Raw genomic sequence first — 25,222 nt, forward strand, 5'->3', positions numbered from 1 at the left:
ACTGTCCCTGTCTGGGGCCATGTCCATTCTCGACATCCGCCCAGGTTGGGGATTTTCAGGAACCAGTGGTGGGGCAGGCCCCTGGAAGGCATGGAAAAGTCTGGGTTTCTGGAGCCTGGGACAGATTCCAGAGAGTATAGAGATGGCCTAGGGGACTCCAGAGACCCTAAAAGAGGCTGGGTTCCAGGATGTTTTACTTACAGATAGAGAGCCAGTGAGATTTCGAAATGGGTGGCATTCAGTTTTTCAAGATATCACTGTATCTTTAATTTATTAGCTTTCCATAGAAACACATAACATACACAATCTACAGTATAGAAAGTATAATTTACAAAAATATAAAATCTTGGTTATTTTTTAGTATTCCCACGTTACTGTGTGTGTTATTTCAATATGCATGTTTAAACAACTCACGCTCATTATGACTATGTCTGTGGGGAATGGTGTCAATGCCCTCCTCTTTTGTTGTTTTAAAATAAAATATATATATTAAGAAAAAAACAACATCGGTTACATGTGCATACTGTATGGATAAAAGCTCTGCAGTGGATTTTGAAAGGAAACACCCATTTACACCACGATTATCCTGTTTTCCAAAATCACTATGTGGCCCAAAGTGTTCTGAACTGAACATTTAAACAGAGTTCCTTCCGCATGCAAGGAATGAGCGCCCTAGGATTTGCATAGTCTTCTTGCTCAATCATGAGATGATGATCACATCAAGCCAACGTCGTGGACACCTTTTGTTTTCAGGCCTTCAGAACGCTGGGTATGAACGAGGGGCCACTTTCAGGCCAGGGCTAATTCCTAAATTCCTTCAGGGACTCAGGCTGGCATTTATGGGGCTAGTCATTAGCAATGAGAGACCCCGAAATGATGCACTGGCGGACAGCTCTTTCTGGGCCCCAGTGATGTTGCCTATAAGCTCTGCTGTGTGTCTGCCCCGCACCGCCAGTGAAGTCTTGGCTGCAGAAGGCTCTGAGAAGGCGGCTCTGCTGGGCGTAGCTTCTTTCCACCCTGGAGCGGTCTCACCGGCAGGCACAGGTGTCCACGGACATGTTGGGGTACACCTTAAGAACCACATTTCGGTTCTCATCCAGGAAGAGGACCCCAAGGGAGTTCATCTTATCAGGAACACAGCAGGGCTCTGGGATGCCAGGGACGATGCCCACAGCCCTGACAATGCTCTGGATGGTGGCATGGTTGGACGGGCGGACGATCTGCAAGGCAGGAAAGGAGTAGGGTTACTCAGCTCTGACCTCCTCCACCCACCCGTGCTGTCCTTACAGTCCCAGCCCATACTGCTCTGCTGTTGTTCCCCAGCTGAGGCCACAGAAGAGGCGTCCACCTAGAGGAATGGACGAGATCCCAGGGCTGGGCACACGATTCCTCTAAAATCACACGTATGTTGACTCCTGGGCTGAGGTCTGTAGGAAGCCCCAGGCCTTCCTGCCCCTCGGCTTCCCTGAGGCATGCTGTGTCCCCAACAAGGCACAGCCACACGGGGGCGCCTGAGTGTTACACATCCCTGCAGAGCACCCGGAACCAGGCAGAAGATGCCCAGAGGGAAAGCTCAGCAGACGCCAGCACAGCTCTGATCTCGTGGTCTGAGGAGGACAGGCATGCTTCCCACGAGGTCGTGCTCTTGTCACTGAAGGGAAAGCCTGACACGTGTATGGCAGTGTGACAGGCCGGACTCTGACATTTCCCAGGGGCTGCTCTCCCTGCATCCCCCTAACCCTTTTTTTTGTCAGCATAGCAATTTTATGGAGTGGGTATTGCCTGGACTTTGCTGGAAAGACACTGAGGCTTAAAACGGCTGAATAACTTGACCAAGTCCCCCAGTAGAAAGTGACCTGGTTTGGGAAACTGTGCCCACCTCTGACAAGACAACCCAACCAAGTTGTCCACTTCGGAGCATCACCAGCCAAACAGAGATTTTTCTATGTAGTGTGGTTGAGGAGGAAGCCCTCTTGTGTGGGGTGGTGGAAGGGGAGCAGGGCAGGGACACCTGCCTTTGCAGTGTTCTGGCTGGTGTCCCTGAAGGTGGGGAGGCAGCAAGCTAGGGTGATAAGCTAAGCGCATGGCTGGCCAGCTGCAAGCCTGCAGGGTTCCGGGCTTGCATCTGGCTGGGTTTGTGCTAGGCCCTTTTAGCAGGCCCTGTCTCTCTGTCAGGTACCTCCCTTCCTCTTTCTTGCACATACATGGTTTTGAGAAGCCATGTAATTCCCAAACATGTTACTGCTGCCCCATGTCTGGGTTTGGACTTCCCCAGCTGGCTGATTTATTTAAGTTCAAATTGGATTTATGCACTGACTTCCTTTTCTTGGAGGGAAAGGCATGACCTGCACTGGGCAGAGTAACTAAGCAGGAGGAAACTGTGTGCTGAGCGTCGAGGGCTGACATCACAGGCAGCCAGGCTCCTGTAGGGCAGGCTGTAGGGAGAGGGGTGGATTCAGCCACAGACCAGGCTGGAGCGAAGGTGAGAATAGGAAAGCCTGGGCTGCACAAGAGACAAAACAGCCCAGTGCTGTGTGTCCTGCAGATCCTGTGCACAGTGAAGGCTGGTTGCCTCTGGATTCCTGCCCCGAGCTGCAAGGAGGGAGCCCACACTGGGAGAGCCACTGAGGCTAGCACTGTGCTGGTCACAGATCGCCACACCCTGGGGTCCAGGCTGGGAACAGAAATGAGAGCCTTGGTCAGGAGGAAGCGTCTGGGACCTGCCCTGTGTATAGGAGGCAGCATCTACTCAACCTCTGCAGATAGTTGCTATGTGGGGATGCATTTCTAAAGAGATGAATTATCTTGTATTTCAACAGAATGTTCTGATTTTGAAGTCCCAATTCAACCAAGACAATAAAAAATAGGGCCAAACACAACACATATGTGGGCGGCAACTACCCAACGGGCTGTCACTTGGTGACCTATGTCTACCTATGTCCTGCCTGGAATAGATGGGAGGTGCTTTATCCCCATATTGCAGATGAGGAAACAGAGATCATGCAGGCTGAGGAGCTTGAAGGTAGCGGCAAAGCTGAGCCTTAGAATCTGACAACAGGCGGAAGGCACCCTACCTTAGGCATGGGGAATTCGCATGCTCCCGCGCAGTAGTAGGCATCGAAAGATTTGGGTGAGATTATCCACTCATTCCAGCCGATGTCTGCGAAGTCCACCTTCAGGTATCTCCGGGAGCATACCCTCGGCTCGCCCCACTGCTTCCTCCGGGCTTTCTGCATCGTCTTCTCGTCGAAGTCCAGCACCTGCGAGGAGGCAATGAACACCTCCTGGCCCTTCTTCCTGCGGTCTTTGCGCCCCGGCCGGGGTTTCAGCGCCCGGAAGGGGCTGGACCACAGCTGGTGCTTGTGGAAGTGCTGCGCGTGGGTGCGCGGCGGCCTCTCGTCCAGCCCCGGCAGCTCGTTGTCCTGGAGGGGCCCGGTGGCCTGGGCAGCTCGGCGCACGCGGGGGTCTGCTGAGCTGTTGGGGGCTGCACGGGGCTCGGGGTCTCCGGCAGGGAAGGGGTCGTATCTCTGCAGCGTCACCGCCACGCTGTTGGGCTCCGAGATGGCCAGGTCGTTGGCATAGACGAGGATGTAGGGCGCGTAGGGGCTGGGCCGGGGCACCCCGGAGTCCCTCTCCCCAGGATCCAGCTGGGCGGAGAGGAGCAGCTCGCCATCCCGGCGGGCCGCCTTGACGATGGGGGAGATGTCCTTGGCCTGCCACAGGCCGCGCGGCGGGGACGCCAGGGCCATGGCCCCACGGAGTAGCCCCTGCGTGGCCGCGTTCTGCGAGAGGCTGCGGAAGAGCAAGTGCTGGCGTTCGGACGGGCCCGGGGTCAGCGGGCCGCCTGAAGCGTTCTTGGCCCGAGGCTTGCATAGCACCTCGCGCGCACGGGGCCACCGAGGCGGCTCTGAGTAGAAGTGGAAAGTGGCCGTAAGGATCATTTCCGAGTCCTGCATGGAAGTCAGGTTGAAGAAATACACGGCCTTCTGGTCGATCACTTCTGTGAGGGAAGGAGAGACCACAGGCTGTGAAATTCTGCTTGGCGCGCCCAATGGTGACAGTCTCCCACCCAGGGCTGGAGGAGCAACGCTCACTTATCCACACTTCCAGGACGTGCCCCTCCCCTGCTTTGCTTCCCTCATTTCATGTAGTCCTCACATGAAACTGATGAGGGCGCCCTTTGTAATCCTCAGGGCACAGGTGAGGAATTAAGGTTGAGATGGTCAATATCCCATAGCAAACGAACAAACAAACAAACAAAAGGAAGCAGCAGCAAAGAAATAGGAGCAGACAGGGAGGCACTCAGGCCTGCAGACTCTAAAGCTCCTGTCCCCCTGCCCTCTACTGCCTCTGCATGCACAAATGAACAAATGTCACTGACACCTTCATTAAGTGCTCAGGATGGCTTGGGTTGGGTCCAAGTCCTGCATCAAGGCAGCCCCTCCTGTATTTGCACAGCCCTCTATTTATGCAATCAGTTTTTAAATGCACTCATTAAATACACTTCACATTAAATCCAAACATTCTTCCAAAAGAGATGAGATAAATAAACACTCATGCTTTTTGAGCACCTCCTAAGGGAAACCGGGATGAAAAGTGCAGCCATTTCGGCATCTGTTCTTTGTCCTGCCTGAAAACTTTTAAGATCGTTTTAAAAAGCAAAGAGCAATATCAGGATTACACAAGGCCACTTGACTAAATCTCCAAGGTCCAGGTAAGGACCAGGAAGTCTCAACCATTACATCTCCAACTTGGCTCAAGAATGCTCCAGCTCCTGTTTCCCTGGGGCTGATGGCCACTCCTTCCTATTTGTCTGGTGGAAGCAGGCATTCCCCAAGGCCCCAGGGCAGCACAGCCACAGTCTGCAGTCCCAGGAGGCTGCCCCCGCCTTGGCAGCAGCATGAGTATTGTGTCAGGTTTGAATCGCCTAAACATTATTATCTATCAGTGAGCGCTCTCAAATAGCCAAGTCCCCTCTAGGCTTTGGAGGGGTGCAGAGTCTCTCCTGGTGCCTCCCTGGGATGCTACACACTTAAAAGGACACCAGAGAGGCCAGGTGGGCTTTCTGCTTCCCACTGCTTCCTTTCCTGATAACCAAGTGTCCTTCTGTTGGGGAACATCTGGAGAGGAGCAGAGCTGCCAAGCCCGGGAAGTATGGTGGGGGGACACTGAGCTCTCTAGGGGCATGGGTGGGGGCCACACCTCTCTGACACCTGTACCCACAGGATCTGCAGGAATTTTTTTAACAGAAATATTCCACTTCCTCTTCTTTGTTTCTGTTGGGAAGAAGGCATAATTCAATTGGGATGGTTCTCATCCTCTTAAGGGATACGAGAGGGAAGAAACAGAGAAGCACATCTAAGGAAGGCCTGATAGAGAAAGGCTGGTAAAGGCTCAGCTGACACTGAAGCTGTTACCTTATTTAATCCTCACAACAAACCTGCCAGGGCAGTGTTGCAGCCCCTCAACCTGCTCCACACAGGAGCAGCAGCCCAGGGTCTCCAGGCACATTTGAACGGGGCTTCCGCAAGCCTGTGGCCTTGACTGCATGACAATGACTTCACATTTTTTTTATTGCATTTTAGGTTTTGGGGTACATGTGAAGAACATGAAAGATTGCTGCATAGGTGCATATGTGGCAGTGTGATTTGCTGCCTTCCTCCCCTTCACCTATATCTGGCATTTCTATGACTTCGCATTTTAATCAGCACCCCAGGGGACGCTGGCCCTCAGGGAAGTTTGGGAAGTCAGCAGCAGCTGATAGCTCATTCCGGTGGTTTGACCTATGGGTAGGGTGAAAGTCCACCAATAATGCTGCACCCCCACCCCCAAGCTAAGAAATGCCCTAGGAACCAAGCTTTCAGGACTCAGTGGGGCCACGTCCTGAGCCTTGCTTTCCCCATCTGCCTCACAAGAACAACAGCCTCTATCTCACGTAGAGGATTATCTGGAGGATCACAGAAATAACCTAGTGAAATGCCAGGCACAAAGGAGATGCCTCCAAATGTGCTTTCTGCCACTTGCATCTAAAGGACCAAGGCTGCAGAGCAAGCTCCCCTCCATCCACTGGGGTACCTTGCATTCACCAGTCCAAATATCTGAGCTGCAACCCGGCCAACACAGCATATGTGTTTTTCTTTGATCTAGTTCAAGTCTCAACTCCTCCATTGTTCTGCTAACAGATTCAGAGTGGGATGGAACCTTTGAGGTTATGCAAAAGGGTATGAGTCCTACCTCCATGTGGCTTGAATACCTCCAGCCAGAGGAGGAGACTGGAGGCTCATCCCTCACCGGGAAGCCTGCTCTGTGAAGACCCTCCCTGCTGGGGACTGCTGGGGACAAGATGGGTCACCCCCAGCCCCAGTGCTTGAGGGCCACAGACTGGCCCTCTCTCTGGATATGCCGGCATGTACGAAGTGCAGGGGGCTCCAGGTTGTGGCTCAGAGAAGAAACCTCAGCCTGAAGTCTCTCAGTTTTACTGAGCCTAGGCCATAAAAGAGAAGCCCCGAAGAGAAAGTCCTTATTTCCTATGATGGGTGCTGGTGCCCTGTGGGCCGTATCTTTTCTCTCTTCTTTCTTGTCTCCCTTCTTCTCGTCTCTTTTTTCTTCTCCTCTTTCCCCTTTTCTATCCACCCTCTTTTCCTTTCTTTCTTCCTCCTCTTCTCTTTGTTTTCCCAATAAACATTTGTAAAACTCCTATTCTGGGCTAAGTTGGGCCGAGCAGGGTCATAAAGTTCCAGAGGTAGGCAGGCCCGATAAAGTAAGGCCTTGGTAAGGGGTTGAGTTTCATTTGGGGGCAATGGAGGGCTCCAAGCTTGGGCGTGACCTAGAAGAGAGACAGATTCATAATGGCCATGACGACCATCTTCAGTGTCCCCTCAATTTCACAGTTTTATAGAGCACTGTCCAAGCGAGGCCCCTGGTGTGCTGGGTGCATTCCATCACAGGTCACGCCCAAGCTTGGAGCCCTCCGTTGCCCCCAAATAAAACTCAACCCCTTACCAAGGCCTTACTTTATCCGGCCTGCCTGCCTCTGGAACTTCATCTCCTATCCTCAGCCCAACTCCATCCCTCTGCCCCCATCACACTGGCCTTCTCGTCCTTCCAACATGTGGCTTTCTTCTCAGGACTATGCTCCACACTTCCTTCCACCTTCATGGTTCCCCATCCAGGTACCAATCAGCCCTCTTCAGGTATCTGCTCAAATGGAACCTCCTACAATAGGTCCCTTGGGCTCCCATGGCTGGACAAGCAGCCCCATCACTCTGTCTGCCCCTGATTCTTTGACCTTCCTGACACCCTGCTGTATACTGATTTGTTTATTGCTCTTATCATTCACCCTAAAACATAAACTCTAACAGGACAGGGCATTGCCAGTTTTATTCACTACTGCACCCCTAGGCCCCAGCATAAGGCTTAGGTGTCAGCTGCAGCTCAGAGATGCATGTTGAATGATGGGATTCTCTGTGCAAAGCCTGTCCAAGTCGGGACAAGAGAAAAGTGTGGTCTGTTGCTTCAGTTAATACTGGGGATTCCTGATATGCTGCTCTAGAATGCAGTAACCACAGCCTTAAGAAATCCAGAAATCCTCATTCTTTACAAAGATGCAGCTGATGATGCAAATCCTACTGGAGACAGTGGGCAGCCAGATCTTTAGCCTGACTTCTCCTTGAGCTTCAGTGTTCCCATCTTTAAATCGGAACAAAATTGTTTATTAATTATGACATTCTAAGCTCCAAGTGCATGTGCTCAGCCTTGTGCTGAGTGTTCTGCATGCTTGATTCATCATTTCCACCATGAGGAGAGTAGGGAGGGGTCATTCATTCTGTGAACCAAGAACTGAAGCTTCAGAGAGGATGTACAATTTGCCTAAAGTCACACAGCTGGCAAGGGGTGGAGTCAGGGCTTGTACCCAGGTCTGTTTGACCCCAAGCCCACGCCTTTTGCTTCTCCATGTGTTCTGGGTGTGTTCATGATCTGCCTAAGAGCTAATGGACAAAGACCACGTGCTGTGAACCGCAGCATGTTTTGCAAACAGAGGTCATTATTTTGATATTTTGGAGTTCTGACTCCCTAAGAAGGGAAAGACCGACTTTATTTTGACAAGCTGCTCACTCAGTGGCTCTTGGGAATTCTCAGAACCGTGACCAGGTCCGCTTTGCTGGGCACTCAACCTCCTTCCTGAGGGCAGTGGGGATGGGACTAGGGGAAGGGACCTTCTCATCCAAAGGTCTGTCCAGCCCCACTGCTGGTCAACTCTCAGCCAAGAGCAGCCCCTCAGATGCTCTGCCCTATGTAAAAAGACTCCAAGACGTTTTGGAGATCTGTTCTTTCACCCACTGCCCCTCAAACAGCCATCAGGGCAATCAGAGTGACAACGCTGGGCTTAGATGCACGCACCAACAGAAGCTGGAGGAAGGGGCGGTGGGAAAGGGCAGTGGGCCGGACGGTGTTGCAGAGAAGAGCGGGGAACTAAAACGGACTTAGTACTTACTGCCTATTTCCATGCAGGCTGTAGGGTTGAGGTTCAACTCCTGCTTGCATCCCTTACTAGCTTTGGGGCCCCAGGTAAGTCATGGAAGCACTCTGTGCCTCAGTTTCCTCACCCATAAACTGGATAGAGTATTTGCACCTCGAAAAGTTATTGTGAGATCAACTCTGCAGAGCGCACTAGCAGCACTGTGCCTGGCACCCAGCAAGGGCTCAGAATAGCTGTGGCCTCAGGAGCTGTCAACACCCTCAGGGCACCACGCCCTTGCTCCCTGACCTCCTGTCCAGTGGGAGGCCTCACTTCCCCTCCAGCCCCTCCAGGAGGAGCCTGATAGCTCTGGCCTCTCTCCCTCCCACTTTTAAGCAATCTCTGGGCTCTGTTTGCTCCGCTTCCTGTTTCTACACAACCATCCTGAGCACAGCATCTTTCCACCCTGCATTCAGGGCCCCGGACCCAATCACAACAGTGATCGCAGAGCTCTGTTGCCTCTTACGTCACACTCATGCCTCAAAAGCAAATCGTCTATTAGAGGTGAAAGGTTAAGATCTTTACTATGTAAAGAATATCTGCATATCAGGAAGAGAAAGCAGGGACCCCCATACACGGAGGCAGTTTCCACAGGGAAAACTTCAAATGGCCAGCAGGCATGGGGAGAAGTTCAAGATGACCAGTAATGAAAAGAAGTAATTTCAAATGGAAATACCTGCAGGTTTTACCTGCATGCTGAAAATATAATCCATAAAAGCTATGGATATTTGTGAGATATATGCACCTATATCTCACATATATCTATCTTATATATATCCATATATATCTTATATATAAGGGTAAAATGGAGATATGAATAGATAGATAGATAGATAGACAAATGATATAGATTGATAAATGATATAGCTGGAATGACTCTACCAAAATATCACACTAACAACTCTGGTTGTATCTGGCTATGTGATTAGGGATGACTTATGCTCTTTACTGTGATTTTCTATAATTTCCAAATTTTCCCCAATAAGCATGCATTTCATATAATCTCTCTCTCTCCTTTCTCCCTCTTTCCCTGCAGTCCTTCCTCTTCCTCTCTCTCTCTTCTTTCTCTCTCTCCCTTCCCTCCTTTCCTCTCTCCCTCCCTCCTTTTCTCTCTCCCTCCCTCCTTCCCTCTGTCTCTCATGCACATTGCCTGTCGGGGACAAACTCATAATACTCATGACTCTCCATGGCCTGCTTGCTCGTCCACCTCCATCTCCTGCCTTTCTCTCCTTGCGTTATCTTTTCATTAAAACCAAACTCCTGCCAGTCTCTAAACACAGTGGACTGCTTCACTTCCATACCTGGCTAAGCCCCACTTGCCCTTCAAAGTGGCTGGGGCCTGGCCTGCTCTGGGAAGGCTTTCAGGGTCCCAACCAAAGGCCCCGCCCTTGCCAGGTCAATGGGCCCTTGGGCTCCCACAGCACCCCAACCCTCCTTCCTCCATTGCACCCCCAGGCCCACTGCCCTATTCTGCTGCTTACTTTGATCTGCCCTGCCAGTTTATGAACTTTTCTGGGCATCTTTGTGTCCCCTGAGCTTACAGCACTTGCCACCAAACCAAGTGCTTAGAATATACTTGGGGAACTGAAATCAACTTGAATTTTGGCATTTTTGACAGGTGAGTATCTAGTATTATTCTCATTTTAGAGATGAAGAAAACCAACTCAGTATCACATTGGTAGGTGACAAAGCTTAGATCTAAACACAGGTCATTCAGTGGGAATTGGGAGTGGTCTAACCTTAACCCTTAGGGTCAGGCTCGCAGGCTTTCTCCACTGATGCAAACTTAATAGGGAACAAAATGTACTTCAGGAAGCAATAGGGAGGGAAGGAAGGGGCGGCTGTATAATAACTGCAAGAGCTAATACATCATTGACACTTCCATGTGTCAGGACTGGTGTAAGCACTTGACATACCTCAGTTCCCATTAAAAAAAAATCTCATAAGAAAGGCAGCATCATTACCTCCATTTAGAAGTAAAAAAAAACTGAGTCACGGAGAAGTTCAGTCCCTTGCCCAGATCGCAAAATTGGGATTTGGACCCCACCAGGCCAGCTCACAGCCAGCACTTGGCAGCTGCGCTGCACTGCAGGTGAGGTATAGTTGTGCACTGCAGGCTGTGGGGATGGAGGCATTTGTTCTTCAGGATGAGTTGCTGCCCCACTGAGGCAGGAGATACCCACCACTGGGGAACAGACTGAGACTGGCACGTTCTCAGACCAGAGCTGAAGCCTACTACATGGGTGGCATCATCCATGAGAGAAGGGTACCTGCCCAAACTCGTACCTCCTCACAGATGGGTCGCTGGATCAGGAAGCAGGTGCATCTGACGGCAGGCAAGAGGCTGGGTGAGAAACACTTAGATGAATTGATGGGGGGAGGATCAAGCAACCTGCCTGGGCCCCCACTGTATGTAAGGCACAAAACCTACTTAGCCCATTTAATCTTCACCTCTTCACTGTACCGCAAGGGAACTGATGCTCAAAGAGGTAAGCTAACCTGTGCCACAGCACACAGCTGGTAGCTGGTACAGTTGGGATTCACACTCAAATGTGCCTCAGGCTTCCAAAGAAGAGGGATTTGTCAGACACTCCGGACTGTACCAGAATCCAGATTTCCCAGGCTTGTCTGTTTCGTCCTACCTCTCCTAGACCCTGGTCATAGCTCTTATGGAGATGGTAGGGTGTGGGGAGTGGCAGTGAGAATAGCAATGGCCTGGCAGATGGGAGGTGCCAACCCTTGCCACTCTCAACCACCCGTGAATCTCAGTTTTCTTATCTGTAAAGTGGGAGTGCTGGATTTAAGGTACTGTCTTCAGGTCCTTTTTGAGAATAATATCCTGAACGCCACTGTTAATTGTACTACCCACTTTCTGTGAAAACAGAATGACACAAGCAGGCATCTCCATGCCTGGCTGCAGCAAGTGGATGGGCTCAGTGGGCAGGCTCACCCATGTTGCAGCAGTGACCCTGCTGGCTTCGAGGATTGAGTTAACAGAGATGCAAGGTCAACTCTAAACCCACAAGAATACACAGTACTTAGCACAATTCTTTGTGCTCCCAGGGGAATCCCATACATCAACACTTAATCTGGCCAGTGCTGGGCTCTGAGCTTACACATATGACCTCATTTCATCTTTCCTTCAGCCCCACAGGGGAGATACTGGCAAGCCTTATCCATTTTATCGAGGAATACACTCAAGTCCACATAGCTTTAGTGATTTACCCAAAGTCATATTCACGCCAGGTGATTCTTAAATGACTTAATTTAACAATGTTCCTCCAGAAATGGACCCCACATGGTCCATTTCTTTACTATGTAAAGAATATCTGCAAGAAAGTTATGAGTGAGGATGGAGTTAGATCCAGTTGGCCTGGAGCCCAGGGCCACTGACCTGGTTAGTCTGCTAAGTGGAGGAGGAGGGCATAGGGCCTCTTTGTGCCAGGTGCTCCCCAGTTCATGGTTATGGGAGGCCACAGATGTTACCTTGAGTCACACAGCCAGTGACAAATCTGACTCCAGGCTGTCTAGCCCCACAGCCAGGCTTGTTTCCCTCTCCCTCATGGGGGAGCCTGTAGGCTGCAGATTTTTCTCCCATTGAATGGTCTCATCCTCTGCAGAGCTGCAGGGGACCCTCACCCACATTTTCTGGAACAGTATTCTTCAACCAAGAGTAATCACCATGACAACCAGGGTCTTCTCACCACCCCTGCGGCCCAGGCTGCACCTCCTCTCTACCCAGGGCCTGCAAAGCTTGGCAGGCTGATGAAGCAAGAGCCTGAAAGCGCTCTCAGAGCAGGGCTGCCTGGGCCTCTGCAAGTGCCCTCTGCTCAACTCCATCCAAGGGGCTGGGGAAGTGGAAAGACAGGACAGAGACTGGAGACAAGCAGAGTGTTACCACTGACTAAGCCCCTGGACCCTTCCTTAAACCCCTGTGGTCTGAACGCTTCATACCAGTGCGTGGAAGTCCTCAGTCCCGGACAGCCAAGGCCCTTCTCAGTCCACTCTGCTTCCCTGGACACAGGAACCATGACTGCCACCAGCCAGAGGCTACTGCTTCTTGACTGGAACCTCTGTCAGCATTGCCTATGTTCACCGCCTGTGCCTTCCTCATTTGTAAAGTGCCTACATAATTGACCCTATGACAGGGATACTCCCCTGGCCCATGTCCCCTCTGCCACTCTGTGATTAGAGCCTTGTGTAGGGGAAGTCTGTGTCCAGCAATGTGGGAGCACCCCAGGGGCAGGACCTCTGTCCACCCTGTGCCACTGTGGAGGTTCAGGGTCTGGCGTGGAGAGCTCGGTGAATTATTAGTGAAAGAATGAATGAACCACCCACCCGTTGGCCAGACTGAAGAGGAAAAGTAGAGGTGCACGGGTGGGGAGACAGAAAAGTAAGGAAGGGGGAGAATGAGGAGAAGAGGTCCCCGGGGCGCCCTCTACTTACCCAGCCTGGCCCTGAAGCTGCGGACCGTGTTGCCCCCTCCTGGTCTCGCGCCCTGCCGGCTGTACTTCTCATAAAGCCGGTGCATGTGGACAGCGACCATGTCCTGGGCGCCAGGTCCCAGCGTGGCAGCCGCGTCCCCAGGGAGCCGCTGGGGATCCCTGTCCCCCTGCAGGCCGTCGGCGGCGGCGGGCAGTGCGGACCAGGCGCGGGCCATGTGGCTGCCGCCCGCGTCCCGGAGTAGCAGCAGAAGCAGCGGCAGCAGTGGCAGCAGTTGGGGCCCGGGTCCCCGGCTGGTCTGAGCGGGGTCACGAGCCATGGCGCAGTGAGGGCGGCGAAGGGCGAAGTCCAGGAGGAGGAGGGCGAGCGCGGGCGCACCGGAGGCTGCGGACGGACCTCGCGGCGAGAGGGCGCGCGGGGAGCCCGGGCAGCAGGGCGCTGGGTACCGAGGTCCGCCTGGGGTGAGGGGCTTAGCGGGGGTGGCAGCGGGCGCGCGGTCTGTGGGTCCAGGTGGCCAGAGCCCCCGGCCGGCAGTCACGGCCGTCCGGAGCAGCGCAGAGCCGAACCGGTGCGCTGCCTCGGCGCACTCGGGCCACGAAACTTTGCAGCCCACAGCGCTCCTGGCCCGGCGGGTTCGAGGGGCGGGGAGGGGCGGGGCAGCCCGCGGCGCCCTCGGGGGGACCCGGCTGCACGCCCCAGACCTCTGGGGCTGCTGACGAGAGGGCCGTCCCCGGCCCGGCTGCGGTGTGCGTGCGCCCGTGTGTGGCGGCGTGCGCGCGCTGGGGAGTGCGCCCGCGAGTATGGGGGGCGTGGGCGTGGGCGAGCGCGCTCCCCGCTCCCCTGCCGAGAGCCCGAGACCCAGCCCCGCGGCCGGCTCCTGTGTGTCGGCGCCGCAGCCTGGCCTGGCCGCGAGGGGGGCTGGGCGGCATTTGGAGGGGGGCCTGCCTGCTGGGTTGCCCCTGCAAAGGCATGCGATGGCTATGTGGTTGCAAGATGACAGCTCCCCTGTGCGGACCAGAGAAGGGATGTGTGTGCGCCCAGTTGCCTCTGAGCCAGCGTGTGTCCAAAATGCGAGTGTGGGGAGCAGGGATCCCCTCTGGGCTGACTCCGAAAAGAGAAGCCCTCACCACAAGGCTCATGGCGTCCAGGGCAAATGGAACAAGATCCTGATTAAAATTCAGAATTAGCTGATTAACCGTGCCTTATTTGGCAACAGTGATTCCAGTTGTTGAAGGAAAACATCAAAGGTCCTTATTAATCTTTGGACATGTAGCCTTCAGGATTGTAGGGGTAAGACATGCTTTCAATTTGCCCTTCAAAATATGTCCAAAGCATCAGAACAGGAGGAGAGAAAGCAGTGGCTTTCCCAAGAAAGCTTCCCAAAGAAGTGAGGGTGTAGTGAGTCCCTGGCCCCTGCCCCTCAGCTTAACCCTGGGGCAGAAGGTCCTGAACTTTATCTTGCCTCTAGCAGGATTTCTTCCCCATGGATAGAATTCAAGGGCTCCTATGAACTTGATGGGGAAAAAAAATACATCTTTATTTTCATTAACTCTAGCTGAAACTTACCATTAACTAATATTATAAATGCAAGCAACCAACTACAGTGGTATTAGTGACTTTGTCACCGATAGGCACCATCCACAGATATTTTCACATCGTGTGAGAGTGGTTGCAGATTTATCACAGTATCATGTTTGCTCAGTACTACTTCAGTTAGGCCTATTGCTAGTTAGTTAAATACTTAACAAAAAGGAACATAGTTACTATGGTGCAAAATTGTTTTAAAATATTTTTGATAGCTATAATGTAATTGTCTTCCTCTGTAACTCTGCATGTTTCATTTTATGTATTTAAAAATAACATTATTTTAAGAAAGGGACCACAAGCTTCCCCAGACTTAGAAAGGGGCTCAAGACCCACCTAAAAAGTTTAAGGACCTTTGGGAGAGAAGAAAAGGGCCACTTCAAGCCCATGTTCTTCCAGAAAGCTCCCAGGTACATACAATCCATGCTACATTTCAAAGAACTATTTGCAAACTTGTGAACAGGCTGTTCCCTTTGCTTGGTAACTTTGGGCTCCGTGAGCCAAAATGGTTACTTTTCTTGGAGGGCTCACAATGCAATAATTGAAAAATTGCTGGAAAAAGCTTCTGTTGGTGTGTAAAACACAACCCGTTTGTAATTTTTTAAAATCTTGCAGTGTCAAATTAGAGGCCATCCTATTAAGAGCTTCTGAACCTCAGACCTGTAGCTTTTGGAAAATCAGACAGAAGTGTTTTATTTCTTTTGAAAATTAGATCACAGTGTGTTCAACTTCCCATTAGGATAGCTCCCATTTGTTCTGAACCAGTTTTCCAAAATGGTTTGTCTGGAGGTGAGATGATCGAGTCTCAGCCTGGGACTTAGTGAATCTCTCCTTATAAATAATCTGGACCATCCTTCAGTGATCCCTTCCCCCACTCCCACCCCTGTTTCCCTCCTTCTCCATGTGCCCGTCACTTCCCCTCTGTCCCCCTCTCCCCTTCTCCCCCAGAATGCCTCTGACCTGCACCGGCTGGGGGTAACCTCTGCTCATGGGTAGTTTTGTCTTTGCTGGGGCCATACACAATCGAAGCCTGTGAAAAGGAGGGTGAGTCCGCAGGAGGCCCTCACAAGCTGGGCTATTCGGAATCCCCGTCCATTAAAGCCTTCTCGCTCTCCTTAACTCATTCCCGCTCCATTCAAGCCAGCCTGAGGGTCAGGCTTTAGCCAGCACTAAAACCTGTAGGGTACAGATTCTCTGACATTGTTGGGAAAGAATTAAGGCATCAGCCAGGGACGGCTAATATTTCTTGCCTCATTTTATTGCTGAACAGCGGGACTGTAAAGTCTTGAACACGAGCACTGTGGCCCCCTTTCATGTAGCCGAGATGATGGGATAAAAATGTGTTTGGTGAAGCAATTCAGATTACCACTGGGTCACATCCTTGCTGACTCTCAGCACGGTCCTTGAAACAGCATCGCTAAGACAAGAAACAATCTCTGTGCAATTTCAGCTCATGCAGAACAGTTTTTCTAGCGTAGAAATGAGGCTAATTGTGGAGCTTGCCCACGAGAGTGTTTTGTTTTTTAATAGCTCAGGCCGCAGCTCAAAATAAGAGTTGAGATGGCAGATTGTGGAGACAAGTCCTCGGAGCTGTGATTTCTGACAGCTTCCTACAAAATTATCCTGGTCCTAGGAATTCCGTACATTTCAGTTACCCAGGGAGGTCTTGAACTTGCCGATTGGAGTGGAGAGTGTTCTCTCTAGGGAGATGAGAGGTAGTTTGGGGACCCTCAGTCCTCTAGGCTTCCTTGCCATAGACTCCGGGGTAGCAGGGCTTTCTTCAGCTCAGAAAGCCATGAGCAAGGAGTGAAGAGACTCCATAGTTATGAAGCTCTGCACCCAAGTAAGGAAGCAAAGCAAACCCTGGGTAGTTTTGAAAAGCAAGCTCATTTGGTCTCATCCAGAACCTCTCCCCAAGTAAGTGTTCCCAAGCGATTGTTTCATGACATTGTCCAGTTAATTTGTGGCAGAGCCAGTGTATGATTCTAACTAGCTCTGCAACCCTGGGGCAGCCCCATTGCCTCTCTGGAATCCTGGGAGCCCCTCGTTTAAGTGAGAAGTCTGGCCTCCAGGCTCTGCCGCTGCTCCCGTACTCTCCTTCTGGTTCCGTAGTCCCATGTCAACACGTTCCTGGAAGTGAGGGCGGTTCCCATGACCCTGTGGAGTCAACTGGGACTAGATTCGTGTCCCTGTTTTCACTGCTACTTAGCTGTGTGATGTTAAGCCAGTTACTTGCCTTCTCTGGACCTCAGTTCTTTCAACTCTAAGATGGGGACAAAGGCAGGATAGTATGAGGATTCTTGGCAAGGTTTTAAAGTGAGATAATATTAACTGAATTGCATTCATCGTTGGGACTGGTCTTTTCATTTATTGTGGGTTTGAAAGAAGTTGTAGCACATTTAAAGTGGACCCAGACTGGCAGATTTGGTGAGAAGTTCAAGCTTGGCTATTCCTTACTCTGCAGAGGAAATTTGTTTCTTAGTGCACAGTGCCAACAACTAAAAAAAAAAAAATGTTGTGAGGGAAAGGAAATGTTTTCTTGATGAGGAAGGCATAGACCTCTACCAAGGAGCTGTTATGCTGTTATTGTCTGTGTCTGCAGGTTCTTATCCAAAGATTGGGAGGATGATTCACAGCCCTTCATCTAGATTTTCAAAGCTCCTCGCCCTTAAGGACAAAAGCAATGCAAGTGAGTCCCTGTTCCCATTGGGGCATGAGCTGTGGGGCGCTAGAGACAGGAACCCCAGGGCCTCCCCAGGCCGCCAGGCCAGAGCGTAATAAATCTGTGAAATAACAAGCACAAAGGACTTTATAATCAATGACAGATTTTATTTTTGCTCTGGCAAAATCCATCCGTGGAGTTAACATTTTATAGGGAAATAACTACCCACTTTGTGACTCCTCCTCAGCCCATATTCTCTTTCCTAAAGTTGGAAAAAACTCAGAGAATCAAAGTCGGCTCCTCTGAGAACCGTGGCAAGCGAAAGCATGACTTCCCCTGGGCGGGAACCCAACTCTCCCGTTACTTCCTAGGGTGGTGGGGGCCATTCATTTCTGTTTTGCTAAAATACCCGTGACATGTGAATAAACCAGGATTACAGAACATTGTCTCGGTCAGTAATCTGAGCCGGCATGGGCTCTGGTTTGATGAAATATGGTGCTCTCTGAGCAAACATGGGAATTGGTATTACTTCTCGTTAAAGCTGAACAGTGGGGCTATTTAGAACTGACGCATGAATGCAGCACTGTGGGGAGTGACAATCTGAAGGGAACCGATTTGGGGGAGGAGGGCAGTGGGGTGTGTGTGTGTGTGTGTGTGTGAGAGAGAGAGAGAGAGAGAGAGAGAGAAAGAGAGAGAGAGAGAGAGAGAGAGTTGGCTGGAGCCAGCCAGTTAGGAGGAGTCTATGGGAGAGGCAGCCAAGAGGACACTTGGAAAATTAGGGCCCCTTCGTGGCTGCACGGTCTCCTTATCACCCCCAAATAATCTTGCTCAAAACCTTTGACTGCTGTCCTTCACAGGATGGATAAAGCCTTCTGTCCTTGTCCTGGCATTCAAGCCCTAACTATCTGACCTCTCTGTCCTGCTGGAGTCTTTCTCCAGCTTCTGTTCTTATGCATCCTCTTCTGCCCCAGAATTTAGGGCAGCTTCATTCCCTGAATTCTCATCCCAGGCCCTTCCCCATGGCCTTCGGGTGACTGTAGCTAATCCCCCTGTTGCCAGCACCCAGGGGTTCATGGCCTCAGCTGCCAGGACTGCTGTCTGCTGAGGGCTCACAGTGGAGTGCCTCCCCAGGAAGGCTGACAGGAGTGGCCCCACTCAAAGTCATCTCACGCTCTGGGGACAGCCAAACACAGTGACAGGGTGCTCCATAGGGCCACCTGCCTCCAAGGCTCTCTATACCACTGTGTCATTTAGCTGCTCCCTCTGGCTATCTGTTCCTTCCACTCCCTTATCGGTGTTTCCCCCTAGCACTCTCCCATACACTTCTGCACTCAAATTTCTATCTCAGAGGCCCTACCCTGAGACACCCGACCTGAGATAGTTCATGCCAGGAACGATCTAAGGAAGTGGGCTGTAAGGTAGGGTCTGAGGCCCTGGTCATCTGACGTCCAGTGGCAATGAGGACTCTGTGGCTAAGTCCCCATAGCCTGATGCTGTGGTGGTGAGCTGGAGGGGTCACTTTCTTATGGGTTAGAGAGGTTCAGGGGAAGGAATGATTTTGAAGACTGTGGGATGGTTGAGCGCCATGGACGCATTGGAGAGAGACAATAAAAGGTTGAGAGGGATGAAACACTAATTCAAGGCAGAGTGTGAGAATTGGAGGGTCTTCTTGGCAGCACCTAAAGAAACTCTAGTTCTTACAGCCAATTCTGCTGAGGACTGGGTCCAGGACTTAAGTTACATATGAAGGTAATAGCTTCAGAGATGGTTTCGTTCTTAACCCCAGCACTTCTGTTATACCAAAATCAGGCCCTGGTGGAGAAGGAGTGGGGACCCTGAGCCTTAGGGTGGGAACATCTTGGTGGATATACTCAAGAGTCTTAAAACCTTATACTTCCTTGAACACTCTGGGCCTGGGGAGGTGGCCTCTGTCCACCATGCTTGAAGATGATAAAGATGTAGCATGTGCCCCTCTCATAATCTACCCTTACCTGTACCCTGGCTGCGAGATGAAAGCTGGGCTTATGTCATCACCTCGCCCAGCCAGGGAATTGCCAGGGCCAACTAAGGGGAAAAATACTGTAGACTGGAGGATCTGTAGAGTCAGCGTGTATAAGCAGGACTTGAAGAGAGAGTATGCTTGCGGTGGGTTGCACGGGTGCTGAATCAAGGCGGACTGGATATGGAAGTGGATAAGGGAGAGTTCGTCAAGCCAGGAGCATGGTCCCATAATGCAGGATTTCCACCATGGCAAGGGCCCTAGGGCATGGGGCTGATATGTTTATGGGTTGGCCTTTGGATACTTGGAAAAAGCAATGGCCTTCACAAAATAAAGTGTCAATGCTGAAATAGCTGTGGTAAGTGATAGAGGAATGGACTACAGGCTCAGAGAGTAGACATGCTGGATTAGAAATGGTACACAGGCTGGAAAGCCACCAGCCTATATGTTCTGTGGAAGGACTCAGAGGACTCTCCATTTACCAAAGTGATAAGAAGTCCACGGGTGAGAGGGGCACCAGCAACATGCAAAGGTCAGGGATGGCTTTTGTCTGTAGGTTGGGGCTGAGGGTAGAGGGTATTGTTACTCATCTGGGCTAGCAAAAATGGGGTTGAAAGGATCCCAGAATAATGGAGTACTTTGCTGTCCAAATCAAAGTAGATGCAATTATCCAAATGAGAGGCGTGGTCAGATTGCAGCCAAGGTTCCCAACTCACGTGGAGCTATGAAGATGCTTAATCAAACCTGCAGTCTCTAGGGGTCATATTGATGGGCAGCCCACAAGAGCACCACTCAATTTGTACAATCCGAGGATGGATAAATGAGGCTGAGGGCAGCCATTCCCAAAACAGTCACACTCCCTTGCTGGGCTTGAGCCAGTTTCTGTACCTGAACACTTTGAGTGAAGGAGAGGCTGGGACCTCAGGAGGAAGGAACCTGCAACACCACAGCAAGGATAGATGGTCATGATTTCCTGTCCTTCCCGAAAGGGACCTATCGCCATTCACTCAGGTAACCACTGAATCTGAGGGAAGGGGAGCATCCAGACACTTCAAGAATAAATGGATACATGGTCCAAGGTGACAGTGATACCAAGGACCCAAGGCCTCATTATAACTCTCTTGCTAGAGTGGATTTTGTGGAAACCAGATGGTCAATGAATCCTGGTGCAGCCCAGCTCACTGGGCTTGTGGACTCATCCACAGCTATTTCCCTACACCTCGAATGTAGAATTGCAACAAACATCCTTCGTAGCTGCCAGAACTTTGCATTGGTTCCTTGGCTTACAGGGCAAGAGTTAGAGGAGTGGGGAAGGCAAATTGAAACTTGTAGGGTAAGAGTTACCATAGTAGGGAAGTCCAAGGAGAAGCGTCTGAAACCATTCCCTCATCCCCGTCCTGGCCAGATGAATAAGTCAAAATCAGTGTCATGTCCCAAGGGAAATGATAGAGATTAGTGCCATCCTTAAATCCTAAAGGATGCAGCTGTGATAGTTACAGGCTCTCCTCATTTAATTCACCAGTCTGGCCCCTACAAAAAAATATGCTAGAGAATGATAGTGATGGCTGCAAATTCACCAAGTGATGTGTCAATAGCCCTTACTGCAGTGTCTGTACCAGATGTCAGATCTTGGCTAGAGCGGACTGACATGGCCTTAGGTATCTGGTATGCAGCCTCTGACCTAAGGAATGTGTTCTTTTTCATCCTATTCAAGAATGTAGAAGCAGTTTTTATTCCCATGGGGCAGGTACCAGTATACATTTACTAGTATGTGTATTTCTTGCCCTAGGGCCATGTTAACTGTACCACCTCTGTCATGAGGGATCAATTGGACCTGGGTCTTCTGGATATTCCATTGAGCATAACATTGGTCCTCTGTATTAATGACATTGTATTAACCAGAATAAATCATAAGAAGTGGAATCAGTAATCAGTAAGAATACTTGAGGGACCTTGGTAAGATGCCTGCGCTCCAGAGGGTGGGAGATGAACCCCATGGTGATTCTGGGGTCTGCCTCATCACTGAGACTATTAGATGGTGTGTTAGTCCATTTGTGTTGCTATAACAAATACCTGAGACTGGGTGATTTATAAAGAAAAGAGGTTTATTTGGCTCACAGTTCTGCAGGCTGTACAAGAAGCATGACCCCAGCATCTGCTTCTGGGGAGGGCCTCAGGGAGCTTCCACTCATGGTTGAAGACAAAGGTGGAGCAGACGTCACATGGTGAGAGAGGGTGCATGAAGGAGAGAGGGAGGAGGTGCCAGATTCTTTTAAGCAAGAGATGTCACGTGAATTCATAGAGTGAGAGCAAAGTCGTTACTGTGAGGACAGCACCAAGCCATTCATGAGAGATCTGCCCGCATGACCCAAACACCTCCCACTAGACCCACCTCCAACATTGGAGGTCACATTTCAACATGAGATTTGGAGGAGGCATCCAAACCATATCAGGTAATGAGTGGCCGGAGCACCTTAGGACATCCCCTTTAAAGTAGAAAACACATTTTGTCTTGCACGTCCCCTCTCTAAGAATTAAAAACAATTCCTGGTAGACTTTTTCGGGATCTGGAGATGACAAGTTTCATCCTTGTGAATGTACTCTGATCCAGAGGGACACAGAAGACTGCCAGCTTTGAGTGCACCCAGAGCAGAAAAGAACTCCGCAACCCATCCAGGCTGTGAAAGCCCAGCTTCTTAGATCATAGGAGCTGTCAGACCTGTGGTATTACAGGTATCTGTGAAGGAAAGACATCACATGGGATTTATGGCAAGGCCCAATAGGAACATGTCCAAGCCCTCTGCAGCAGTGAATTATCCGCCCTTTGAAAAGCACCTCCTGATGCTGGGCTTCATTTGAGATGAAGAGCCTACTCATGGGCCATCAGCTGATCAAGCAGCCAGAACTGCCTGTCATGAGCTGTGTTCTTGTAGATCCACCACGTCTACATGGTCCGTAAGCTTGGGCGGGCCCAGCAGTAACTCATCAAAGATGGAAAAGGTCCACTGGGATGGGCATGAGTAGTGCCAGGGGGTGCAATGAGGCTGCACTAGCAGGTGGCTCATACCTCCATGCCATCTACCAATGGGCACCTGTGCTTCTCTTTCAGTTCACACCTGTGGCCACATGGGGGTCTCTTATGATAAGGTGATGGAGAAGGAAGATGTCTGAGCTTGGTGCAGGGAGAGGTAGACTGGGTATATGGCTGCAAAGTGGAAATGGACTTTTGATGCACTGTACCCTAACTCAGGGACGACCCTGAAAGATAGAAGCAAGGAAGGGAAATCCCCCTTATGGGCAGAGCTTTAGGGGTACAGCTGGCATCCACCTTATATGGAAAGAAAAGTGACCTGAGGGATTTTGGGGCAGTGGGAAATGGCTTGGTTAGTTGACTGGGGGCCTGGAAGAAAGCATCTGAAACGTCAGGGCTACAAAGGCTTGTGGACAAGGCATGTGAATAGGCCCACAGGAGTCAGCAGGGAGTGAGAGGATCTTTATATTGCATGTCAGTGCCCACCAGAGAGCACCCACTGTGGAAGATGCACTGAACAACCAAGGACGTAGACTGGCTCTGCAGTGGACATCAGCAGCCTCTGTCATCAGTCAGAATGAGTGCCTGCCTGGAGCTGCTGTGGCAAGAATGGGAGCTGTGGATAGCATGGCAGCATGAGCACCAACTGACCAGGGCCAGTCTAGCTCTGCCACTTTCCAGTGTCCAGCCAACCAGCAAGGGAGACCAGTGCCAAGCCTGTAATATGGCCCATCCCCAGCTGAGCACACGAGTTACTTGGCGGAAGGATGATTAACTGAATTCTTTCCACCCTGGAAAGAGCAGTGTTTCATCTGGTCTGGAGTCTACACATATTCTTGGTTTGGTTTGTTGTTTTTGCCTTCAGAGCCTCAGCCAGCACCACAAAACTTAGAGAGCATTTGATATCTTCCTTCAGGATCCTATGTGACGGAGCATGGAACCAAGGGACTCACGTTGCAGCAAAGGAGGCACCACAGTGGACACAGACCGATGGGGTTTACCAGTTCCAGCACATCCCCATGACAGAGCATTGGAAAGTGCGGCTGAAGCTCCGTCTGGAGCGGATGCTCTGAGAGGGTGGGAGGCCATCCTCCACAACACAGCACTCACCTTAAACCAACGGCCAATATGCGGTGCTGTGTTTCAGCCAGTAGAAGTCATGGGTCCAGGAACCAAGGCACAGAAACAGGAGTAGCATTGCTCACGGTCATACTCACGGTCACACTCATGGCCCAGGGGAATCTGTGCTCCCTGAATGCTAGGCACAGTGGACTAAAGGTCCTGGTGCCCAGAGGAGAAATGCTTCTTCCAGAGGACATGGCAAGATTCCCTTTTCATGTTCAGTGACAGATGCTGCCAACCACTCCCAGCTCCTACGTCTAGAGACTGGACGGAAGGAGGGGAGTCTCCATCCTGCACGTATCTTCAGCCCTGTGCTGTCACACACTGGGGCAGGGAGGCTGTGCTTAGCATCCAGATGATCTACTGGGCCATTTCCTGGTACCTCCCTGCCAATTCTGATGACAAATGGACAAGGGCAGGAGCCATAGCTGGAGAAGGGCATGACCACCCTCTGGGGCGAGGGTCTGTGCCACCCCCCAGGTGAGTCCCTAGAGCAGCAGAAGCACGAGCCAAAGTGGAGGACCTGGCACGGGTGGCAGAGAACAGAGGTGTTGAGTACCCGAGGTCCCCAGCCCAGCCGCAGCACAGGCACTGTGCTCATCTCTTTAACCTTCCTCTTGTAAATTTTCCCAGGAAAAGAGACCAGGCATCCTGGGGAAGCTGTTCCCAGGTAGGACAGGATTATACAAAACAAATGAACGCAACTGTGGAGAGGGAGGCCTGAAGAGGAAGCTGTGGGGCTGCCCGGCTCTGCCCTTCAGGGCTGAGGCCCTCATCTCCCAGCTTTCAAGGGTGGTGCCTGCTGATGGCTCCTGGCTGGGACCCTCCCCAGGAATTGCCCTCTACAGCCTAAAGGAGCTGCCCTGCCCACGGCCATACCCACTCTTTCCCAGGGCCACTGCATCTCCTAGCTAGGATCATTTGGCGATACAAAAGCCTGGGCTCCCTAGTCTCAATCTGGGACAACTTTGAGGGACCATCCCAGCTCCAGAGCCGCCTGTGGGAGCAGCCACAGCCCCTGTTGTGATCACATCCCAATCAGCTTCTCGTCTGTCCAGCAGCCTCTCTCACCCGTTTCAGGAGGCGATGTTCCTAGGTTCTGGGAACATAAATCTGCCACACTCACCTCTCCACCCCTGAGCCTGGTTCCAGGGTGCTGCACGTGAGGCAGCAGGACCCGGGCACCCAGAGTGGCCGTGAGTCTCAACACGACAACTGCTTACTTCCTCATTCCCTTTCCGTCTTTCTGAAAAATGTCATTCTTCTTTTGGTATTTCTCTAACATCTCCCTCATACTTCCTGATTCCCTGCATTCACAGGGAATAGCAGCCTGCAGATTCATAAGAAATTCATGAGCCCATGCTTCTTTTATTTATTTTTATGGTTAGCTTCTATTTATAACAAGGAATGCTGGTTTTCCATTTATACTTGAGATGTAAAGATTCTGTTTAAAATACTTGTAAGTAAAACAGAGTGAGTAGGCTTTTTAAAAAAACAGCTAAGTAAATGACAGCGACCGCAGGCATGGTGAAGGTGGTTCACTGAAGGATGGTAACCTGGGCGATGCCTACACCAGTGATTTCTCCTGCCTGGGGGCCCCTCTGAGGCAGGTGAATATGTGCCCTGCAAACCCACCCCCAAGACTCCATTCTTTGCAAAGGCCCTGGCCCCTACATTTCAGAGAGAGTCTTGCCTTCCCATCAGATGTGTTCCACTCTGTGGAGCAATCTGTCTCCTCATCTCAACTGCAGCCGGCCAGCAAGGGCCTCGAGCCTCGAGCGCCGAGTCTTTCTTTCTTTCTTTTTTTTTTTTTTTTTTTTGAGATAGACTCTTGCTCTGTCTCCAGGCTGGAGTGCAGTGGCA

The 25,222-nt window shown here is 51.1% G+C and overlaps 1 protein-coding gene across 1 annotated transcript; it reads right to left on the reverse strand.

The window, feature by feature from the left end:
* Positions 1 to 228: 228 nt before the first annotated feature.
* Positions 229 to 13,725, reverse strand: GDF10 (growth differentiation factor 10). Its single transcript, XM_012472591.2, has 3 exons — positions 12,965 to 13,725; positions 3,075 to 4,000; positions 229 to 1,220 (listed from the first exon to the last, which is right to left on the reverse strand). Exons 1-3 carry the CDS (start codon positions 13,278 to 13,280, stop codon positions 1,029 to 1,031), a joined length of 1,434 nt encoding a protein of 477 aa, XP_012328014.2. The 5' UTR covers positions 13,281 to 13,725; the 3' UTR covers positions 229 to 1,028.
* Between the last annotated feature and the right edge of the window lie 11,497 nt (positions 13,726 to 25,222).

Source organism: Aotus nancymaae, unplaced genomic scaffold, assembly GCF_030222135.1.
Source record: "Aotus nancymaae isolate 86718 unplaced genomic scaffold, 86718_ANA_hifiasm-v0.15.2.pri h1tg000010l, whole genome shotgun sequence".
Taxonomy (NCBI): Eukaryota; Metazoa; Chordata; class Mammalia; order Primates; family Aotidae; genus Aotus; species Aotus nancymaae.